The 10,235-nt window shown below is 43.0% G+C and overlaps 1 protein-coding gene across 1 annotated transcript; it reads left to right on the top strand.

Moving 5' to 3' along the window:
* Positions 1 to 1,570: 1,570 nt before the first annotated feature.
* LOC144739525 (stomatin-like) lies at positions 1,571 to 10,230 on the top strand (the record flags this gene model as incomplete). Its single annotated transcript, XM_078622468.1, is given in 8 exon segments — positions 1,571 to 1,602; positions 1,604 to 1,672; positions 1,932 to 1,982; positions 1,984 to 2,005; positions 8,440 to 8,522; positions 8,613 to 8,745; positions 8,748 to 8,815; positions 10,177 to 10,230. Coding segments are annotated over 8 exon segments (512 nt in total), but the record flags the coding sequence as incomplete, so codon positions are not given.
* Positions 10,231 to 10,235: the final 5 nt, after the last annotated feature.

A 10,235-nucleotide genomic window follows, 5' to 3' on the forward strand; every position in this document is an offset into this window, starting at 1 on the left:
CTATTCTATTCTATTCTATGAATACATATTTAACTGTATGGGCAGTCACATTATGTGGTTAGTTCAGTAAACTATGCTTAATACGTCTCTAAAATCATCAATCATTTAGGCTAATATCAAGTGTGAACTGCATATCTTTAGTTCACTGAATACTGGAAGGAATCTCCTATCATTAATTAAAAAAGTGTGTTTTAGACTTCTATGTGTAGAGTCAAGCAGTTGTGTGATGAAGCATTCACAGAATCTTAAGAGAGAAGAGAAAAAACACAAGCGCGGTTTGACTAAGCTGAGGTGGTTTACTTCTATATACAGTTGGAAGAAAGAGTAATGTGAACCCTTTGGGATTAGTTGGATTTCTGCATAAATTGGTCATAAACTATGTTCTGATCCTCATCCAAGTCACACCACTCGACAAATACAGTCTGCTCACTAATACAGCACAAAAAAATGTCCATGTTTTTATTGAACATGAAACATTGACTTACATGAAGCTGGAAAGGGTTACAAAAGTATCTCTAAAGCCTGGATGTGTGTCATGGACAGACGGTCTACAATGGAGAAAGTTCAGCAGTGTTGCTACTCTCCCGGGTGTGGTCGTCCTGTAAAGATGACTGTGAGAGCACAGCTCTCAGCTAAAGTGTCATCTTAAGACTTACAGAAATCTCTGGCACATGCTAACATCATTGTTGACAAATCTACAATAAGTAAAACATCAAACAAGAATGGAGTTCACGGGAGGACACCACAGAGGAAGCCATTGCTGTCCAAAAAATATCTTTGCTACACGTTGGAAGTTTGCGAAAGATCACATGGATGTTCCACAGCACTACTGGCAAAATCTTCTGTGGACGGATGAAACCGAAATTGAGTTGTTTGGAAGGAACACACAACGCTATGGGTGGAGAAAAAACAGGCACAAGCACACCAACATCAAAACCGCATCCCCAACTGTGAAATATGGTGGAGGGGGCATCATGGTTTGGGGCTGCTTTGCTGCCTCAGGACCTGGACGGATTGCTGTCATCGATGGAAAATGAATCCCCAAGTTTATTAAGACAGGAAAACTTAAGACCATCTGTCTGCCAACTGAAGCTCAACAGAGGATGGGTGATGCAACACGACAACAACCCAAAGCATAGCAGTAAATCACCAACAGAATGGCTTCAACAGACGTAAATAGACCTTCTGGAGCGGCCCAGTCAGAGTCCTGACCTCAACCCGATTGAGATGATGTGGCATGACCTCAAGAGAGCGATTCACACCAGAAATCCCAAAATATTCACTGTTGTGCAGGTCTGATCTGCAACTACAGAAAGGTTTGGTTGAGGTCATTGCTGCCAAAGTTTTTCCACCCCTGCTCTGTGAATGTCGACCGTTGTGTGTTCAATAAAAACATGAACAGTTATACGTTTTTGTGCTGTATTCGTTTAAGCAGACTGTGTTGGACTGGTGATGTGACTTAGATGAAGATCAGAATATATTTAATGACCAATTTATGCAGATATGCAAGTAATCCCAAAGCGTTCACACTTTTTCTTGCAATTGTATTGTCTTTGTTTCTAGCGCTGAGAATCAGACTCTGACATTGGAACGTGTGGCTGGCCTTTTGATGGTGCTTTCTGTCATCCTCATCCTGGTTACTCTGCCCATCTCCATATGGATGTGCATTAAGGTGGGCTTCACTTACGTTTCTCTTAAAATTTTAGGCGATTAGGACATGGTAGTCTGCAGGTGACTCGTGTTTATTACCAGCCTTTGCTCTGTTTCTGCTTTTGATGGTCTTTTTAATCAGACTAATTGCTGGGAGCCTGTCACACATCACAACAGCACATCTCCACTATACAATCCAGGATATATGTGGGATGACAAAGAAAGGCCATTACAAAAGAAGATATGCAAGCTGTTTTTGTGGTTTGTGTTTCTCCACACAGATCGTGAAGGAGTATGAGAGAGCCATTATATTTCGCCTGGGACGCATTTTGCCGAGGAGGAGCTAAAGGACCAGGTCAGAGATCATCTTAAAAATCAGTCACTGTGATGCAGTTTCATAATTCACCCACATACTTATCAACACCTTAGCAGCATTTTTTTTTTAATCTCATACTCCTAGAAATAACTTTCAGTAAACGTGAAAACATGTTGAAACAACTGATTGAAGATAATCAGTTATGTTTTTGAGAGTGTGTACAGAGGAGCTTTACCAGCTGACTTATAGCCAAAAACTCCTGTTTCAATGCTGATGAGAACTGTTTTGGTTATCACGAATAGGGATAAGAAAAACAGTTCTTTCGGTGTACTGAAGAATCCGTTGTTCAAACCGCGAATCGTTCAGTGCTGTTCAAGGAAGACTGTGGGGAAAAAAAGACTCTTTTGGTGCGTGTAGACATGTCTATGTAGTGTGGTTTTAAGGCTGTGACTGGTTTGATCTGGGTGAGTTTAGGTGTGTAATTTTTAATTTGTTTGTATTGTATGTCCACACCACGAAGAGCTACTGGAACACCCCAAATTAAATCAGTAAACGTAAAATAAATACATAAATATAGTATAATGAAATAAAGAAATGTAAAGTTGTCTCATATTTGGTTGTGTGAATGCCGGTCAGAATTCTCATCAGCACTTTTTCAAGTCTTCCTCACAAAAAGGTTGTTTGATAATCCCAGATGTTTACATGAATGGACCCTTAGGTCTGCTGATTTGCTCTGTAGATCAGAAGCAGCATGAAAATAGAATTGCTGAATGAGTTCTGAAGACATCCAGGTATGAAATTGCGAGGGATTTGTTGTTGAAATGTTAAAATAATTGCTTTCAGCTTGGTTCCATTGTGGAAACAGTTTTACTTGTAGATGTGAATCCAGCGCCTCCCGACTGTGTATTTACTTTGCCCCCACTTTTAGGTATCCACATGTGAGGGAAAATTATTCCTGCTCTATTCCCCAGCTGTCTGTGTCAGCACAGTATATTATACACATTAAAATGGGAATCATGCAGGCCTAATAATAAACATGGTGTCCCAGCTGAAAGTGCATGCTGCATAGATGAGTGCCAAGTGTACACAAGTTCACAGAGGCCACATTCATGTGAGCTTTAGGTCCTCAGAAGCATGTCCTGCCCTTTGGTCCTGTGCCTATATGAGGTCTGAATGCGTTCATTATCATTTGATTTGTGTTGCCACTTAATGTTTGGAAAGGAAGAATATTTCTGAGAAAAATGTGAGGAATAATTGGCACACATCTGGTATGTCATTGTCTCCATATCTTTGATTTGTTGTACCAGTGGATTTTAAAAATGGGATGGGGGGCACTCTAAAAATGGTGAAATTGGACCCCTCTGCATGCCAGGGGACCCTGTGTATGACAGCATAGGGTAATAATAGTTCTCCACCAACAAACATCACATTCCTCACGACTTGCAGGAGTCAATGCCAAAGTTGAATTCATGAATGTTCACTGGTATTTGTGGCTACATTATGTAGCTGTTGTAAAGAAGGCACTAAAATATTTTATTTCAAATAATAAATAAATAAATAATAAATACATTTATGGGTGTCATGCACACAGATGTACATACAATGAAGTCCAACATTATTCATACCCCTGTTAATTTTGTTTGTTCTTTCTATTTGATTAAGTAACTCTTGCCTCCAAATGATTCATAATTTATTTTGAAAGTACAACTTAAACATTTAACAACACAAAAACATTATTCATGTCCTGTTTCAGGAATCAATTGCAGGGCCTCCAAACGATTCCCGTAATTTCTTACAAGCCAACTACCAAAGTACTGAGGAACCACTCTTCGCTTTAAGATCCTTGACGTTGGAAGTCTTCCTTTCTTCCTTTCTTGATTTCCATCCATGGATGTCGGTGTGGTTTGACATGAGGTCGGTTTTCAACAAGGTTTAGATCAGGACTTTGACGAGGCCATTCTAAGGCGTTCACAGCGTTGTCTTGAAACAATTTCTTCACCACTTTGGCTGATTTGGGTTGTTGTCCTGCAGGTAAGTCCACCTGTCCCCCATGTCCAGACTCTCAGCTGAAAGCTTAATCTTTTCTTTAATACTAGTGTTTTTTTTACACGATGCCTGCCACTTTTACTCATTTGGCCAGTGCCACTTGTTGTAAAGCACCTCCCGAACATTAGCCCCCGTCCTTTAAGGTGGGGGCTACGGTACTTTGGTTTGTAGGCCTCAATCTGCGGATCCTGTCGAGAATCCATTAATGTCAGATTCTCAGCAAAATCTTTGCACTGGAAACAGAAACGCTGATCCTCTATTACAATCGAGAGAATAATAGAATTACAGATCTTGGTTCAGCTCTTCTCTCCCTAACGACAGACACGTAGCTGACGTGTTCATGAAATCTGAACCTTGTGTAACAGTTCCTGAACCCTTGGTCATTGGACGGTCTTCTCAGTTTCTGTTGCCTTCTTTCAATAGTTAATTCAGCCTCATCATCTCATAACCTGCAAAATAATTGCTCGCTGTGGAATTTGTTCCACAGTGAGCAATTGGGAGCGGGAAACAAATAGGGACAAAGGAGAGAGGACCTGCAGATCCTCCTCAGTACACGTTGTCAAACAGTACAAAGTGTAATGTCAAACCAATTTAGCTAAGCAGTTAATCATTTTCCACTTGAATGAAATTCCACTGATTTCAGGAGCTTCTCACCTTCTTCAAATAAGGATTGTGCACATGTCCGCAATTTTAGCAATCACATACCATATACAGTGGGGCAAAGAAGTATTTAGTTAGCCACCAATTGCGCAAGTTCTCCCATTTAAAAAGATGAGAGAGGCCTGTATTTTTTATCATAGGTACACTTCAACTATGAGACAAAATGAGAAACAAAAATCCAGAGAATCACATTGTTTGATTTTTAAAGAATTTATTTGCAAATTAATGGTGGGAAAATAAGTATTTGGTCAAAAACAAAAGTTCATCTCAATACTTTGTGATATACCCTTTGTTGGCAATGACAGAGATCAAACGTTTTCTGTAACTCTTCTCAAGATTTTCACACACTGTTGTAAGTATTTTGGCCCATTCCTCAATGCAGATGGTCTCTAAAGCAGTGATGTTTTGGGGCTGTCGCTGGGCAACACGGATTTTCAACTCCCTCCAAAGATTTTCTATGGGGGTTGAGATCTGGAGACTGGCTAGGCCAATCCAGGACCTTGACAAGCCACCCCTTCGTTGCCCGGGCGGTGTGTTTGGGATCGTTGTCATGCTGAAAGACCCAGCCACGTTTCATCTTCAATGCCCTTGCTGATGGAAGAAAGTTTTCATTCAGAATCTCACGATACATGGCCCCATTCATTCTCTCCTTTACACGGATCAGTCGTCCTGGTCCCTTTGCAGAAAAACAGCCCCAGAGCATGATGTTTCCACCCCCATGCTTCACAGTAGGTATGGTGTTGTTTGGATGCAAGTCAGCATTCTTTCTCCTCCAAACACGACGAGTTGAGTTTATACCAAAAAGTTCTATTTTGGTTTCATCTGACCATATTACATTCTCCCAATCCTCTTCTGGGATCATCCAATGCTCTCTAGCAAACTTCAGACGGACTTGGACATGTACTGGCTTCAGCAGGGGGACACGTCTGGCACTGCAAGATTTGAGACCCTGGCGGCGTAGTGTGTTACTGATGGTAGCCTTTGTTACTATGGTCCCAGCTCTCTGCAGGTGTTTCACTAGGTCCCCCCCCGTGTGGTTCTGGGATTTTTGCTCACCGTTCTTGTTATCATTTTGACCCCACGGGGGTGAGATCTTGCGTGGAGCCCCAGATCGAGGGAGATTATCGGTGGTCTTATAGGTCTTCCATTTTCTTATAATTGCTCCCACAGTGGGCGACACGGTGGTGCGGTGGTTAGCACCGTTGCCTCATAGCAAGAAGGTCCCTGCTTCGCTTCCTAACCTGGGATCTTTCTATGTGGAGTTCGCATGCTCTCCCCGTGTCTGCGTGGGTTCTCTCCGGGTACTCCGGCTTCCTCCCACCTCCAAAAGCATGCTGAGGTTAATTGGTCACTCTAAATTGTCCTTAGGTGTGAATGTGTGCGTGCGTGAGTGGTTGGTTGTCTGTCTTTCATGTGGCCCTGCGATGAGCTGGCGACTTATCCAGGGTGTACCCCGCCTTTCGCCCGTTGACAGCTGGGATAGGCTCCAGCACACCTGTGACCCGTAACCGGATTAAGCGGAAGAAAATGAATGAATGCTCCCACAATCCCACAGATTTCTTCACACCAAGCTGCGTACCTATTGCAGATTCAGTCTTCCCAGCCTGGTGCAGGTCTACAATTTTGTTTCTAATGTCCTTTGACAGCTCTTTGGTCTTGGCCATAGTGGAGTTTGGTGTGTGACTGTTGTGGACAGGTGTCTTTTATTCTGATAACGAGTTCAAACAGGTGCCATCAATACAGGTAATGAGTGGAGGACGGAGGAGCTTCTTAAAGAAGTTACAGGTCTGTGAGAGCCAGAATTCTTGCTTTGTAGGCGACCAAATACTTATTTTAACCGAGGAATTTACCAATTAATTCATTAAAAATCAAACAATGTGATTCTCTGGATTTTAAGCGTACCTATGATGAAAATTACAGGCCTCTCTCATCTTTTTAAGTGGGAGAACTTGCACAATTGGTGGCTGACTAAATACTTTTTTGCCCCACTGCATAGCATATTTATCCCAACAATCCCTACTTCTAGGGATCCTTTTCCCTGGGACAGACAGAGCAGCGATAGGTGTTGAATGTACAGAAAACAAAGGTACTGAGGTGAGAGAAGAGATTTGGTATTTAAAAGCTAGTAAATAGTCCAGTAGTGCATGTCCATACATGTTTGTCCAATTACTGGTAGTGGCTGGTGAAACCTGGGAGATGAGGAGGTTGTCCCAAGGAGCCTGGCAATGGGGGGAGAGTCGGTCGGCCCAGCACCGATGCCTTTGGGAGGGAGTAAGAGACATGCACGACCTGTGGGATAAACTGCATTCTGAAGTGCACGGAAGTAGAGTAAGTCGTCCGTTACCAGGACCGAAACATCTCCCAGAATAAGGAAGAGGCAAAGAAGAGGCTCAGTGTTGTGTGTTCCCCCAGAGTTCCCCCAGCAGTCTTGGCCAATAGCAGCATCACTGAGGACTGGTTTCAAGTCCACTCTGAACCCTGACTCTGTCCTAACTGTAAGCTCTATCAAAAAGGTTGCACGTTCGAGCCCTGACAGAGAAGATTTTCCCTACACATTACATCAGGATATGTTCCTGAACTGCTTCAATGTTCTTGGCGTTCTGTTGTTTGGTGATAGGGACTACCACCGCTCTCTGCCACCAGCAAAACTTGATGATCCTCATGAGGGTCCATAGCAGTTTCAGCACTCCCGTGCAGTTCCTATACAGCTTGTACAGTATTCCGTTCAGTTCTGATGTTGAAGCCGATCTTGCCCTCTGGATCTGGTGGTGGTGGTGGTGGTGAGGCATCAAACTGTTCTAAGGTTCTAGGCACATACCTTGGCAAGTCTAGGGGGTTGTTCTTAGCTGGGACACTCTACTCCAAGTGTGGCTAAACCCGTCCTTGAGCGCCACCTATCCTGCAGGTTTTAGATGCCAACCTGGTCCTACCCCCCTGATTCAAATCAGCAGCTCGTTGTCAGGACTCTGCAGAACTTCACAAGAACTGAGGTGAGGTGAGGTAGGAGCAGGGTGACATCTAAAACCTGCAGTATAGGCGGCCCTTGAGGACCGCTTTGGACACCCCCTGCTCTAAAGGGAACAGATGTACTCCTACAGTGTCTTCTCCTCAAGAAGCCAGCCAGCATGCCTGCCAGAATGGACTCCAGAAGAAACTTGATCTTTCCTTCTCTGTCTTCTGATGCATTCTGCCCTCCGGAGGATAGCAAGGTGTCTTCTGATCTTACCCCAGAGTGCTTTAAGGTCCTCCTTCTTAGACTCCTGTGCCTTCCTCCAGCACTTGTGGAGCTACCTTCTGCTTGTAACCAATCCACAGCCTTGTTGATCTTATTCCTTCAGCGTGGGTACTTCAGGTGGTCTTTCTGCTGGGCCTGCCACAATGTATATAAGAAAAGGGTCTGTCACGAAGAGCACGTGGTCACCTGACGTTGCACATATGGCACAAGACACTTTGGACTGAGTATAAGTAAAAACACTGAAAACTGGAAATAACTAAATATGGTGTTAAGATTCAATGCAGAAGTATAAAGTAGGATAAAATGCTGACGGGAACATTCACAAATGCACACAAAAAAAAATAAATACCCATGGACAGATTCACAAATGGCACATGAAAAAAACACACATATATTTGTCATACATTTAAAAATTCTTTTAGTGTATGACGTCCACTAATGCATAATGAAAACTATCAGAAAACAGAAAATGGATGTTGTGTACCGCTGTGCATTATTGTATTTACAGCCTCTTCGTCTTATGATTCCACAGGGTTGTTCTTCATCTTGCCGTGCACTGACAGCTTTATTAACGTCGACATGCGCACCATCACTTTTGACATCCCACCACAAGAGGTTTGACATGACCACATTATGTGACAGTTAACAAATGTCGGATTTTCCAGAAAGTTAGAAAGTTTAGTCAAATGCTCGTCTTCCCCCCAGGTGTTGACTAAAGACTCAGTGACGGTGAGTGTGGATGGCGTGGTGTACTACCGTGTCCAGAATGCTACTCTGGCCGTGGCTAACATCACAAACGCGGATGCTGCTACTCGACTGTTGGCCCAGACCACCTTGAGGATGTTCTAGGTACAAAGAACCTGTCAGAAATCCTGTCTGACCGTGAAGAAATTGCTCACAACATGCAGGTATAGTTTTTATTTCTTACATTCACAAAATACTGTCAGTGTACAGTGATCAACATGAACACATCTTGAGTATGTGATGATAATGTGCTAGAAACTCTTTCTCTGTGGCACAGAAGCAATGTTTTTGTTGGGACTGACCTGGGGGCTCTGATATCAATCCAGCTAGTTGCATTCCGATTCTTCCCAGACTGTCTTTCCACAAGAAGACATTTCAGTTGTATGTGAGTCCCTTCTGGTTTGTTTGAAGGGATAAAAATACAGAGCTTTGAATACCAGGTTGTATCTAATAAGATTTTTCCTCTGAAAATTTCACCCACAATGAAAATCAATGAATATTCACTTTCTTCATTTTAAAGTCAAAACTGTTCCTGGTTCACTGAACGTTGTCCGTGTTCCACATGTTTGTAATTTGTGTGAGTTCTGACAAATACTGCTCATAGGTGGTGTTTGAAATTCAAAACGTGAGCACACAAATCAAATGTCATTCAGCTCATTGACCCTGAAACAAATGGGGCTTTTCACTACACAGTCCCAGCATGACTCGACTCAACTCGACTCTGCATTTTTTGCGTTTCCACTGGCCTTCATACCTGGTACTTTTTTTTTCGTACCACCTCCGCTGAGGTTAAGCGAGTCAACCTGGAACTAAACGTGTGTTGCAGAGGGCCGGCCTTGATAGGTCACTATAGAGAGAGACAGTGGTGTTACCAGGATGCCAGTCTTGCCTGGGGGGGCAAAAAAAACAAAAAAGGCACTGCTCAACCAGCTAAAAGTCGTAGCTAAAAAACGTACTACATTGCAGTGTACATGTGTCGTACCTATATTTATATCCTATTATGCATTTTGCCTGTTGGGAGCTTTTTGGATGTGGTGGTGGTGGTGGTGGGGGTGCTCTCTGGGGTGTGGTGGTCCTTGGTCTGAAACAGTTTCAGGAACACTGACGTACAGTACCGTATTAACAATGATACACTGAGATTTGTAAACATGAGCCTTCGTGTATGAACATTTATATGGTAATTGACATTGGAAACATTGAATCGTTTTGTTTTTCTTTTGAATTTTACCTCAGTACAGAAGCTGTTCTAACACCCGTGTCTCATGCTCGTCATGTAGTCATCAGCTACATTTGCCGAAGCGCCAGGGGACCAAAATTAACTCCAGCATCCACAGGACTAATATTTACAAATTAGCCTTTAAAAACATCTCATCACCATCCACTGTTCTCCTGCAGCAGGTTGTCACAGTCGATTTTTGTTTCAGTCTCAGTTGATGATCCCTGAAGTACGTAGTGCATATTTATATTAGTGATACAGTGACTGTTGTCCTGTGCTCCTCATGTTCTCCCTCTCGTCCCTTGCTAGTCCTCTCTAGATGATGCGACAGATGACTGGGGGATCAAGGTGGAACGGGTGGAGATCAA

The sequence above is a fragment of the Lampetra planeri genome, unplaced genomic scaffold (genome assembly GCF_965212315.1).
Source record: "Lampetra planeri unplaced genomic scaffold, kcLamPlan1.2.h2 scaffold_1549, whole genome shotgun sequence".
NCBI lineage: Eukaryota > Metazoa > Chordata > Hyperoartia > Petromyzontiformes > Petromyzontidae > Lampetra > Lampetra planeri.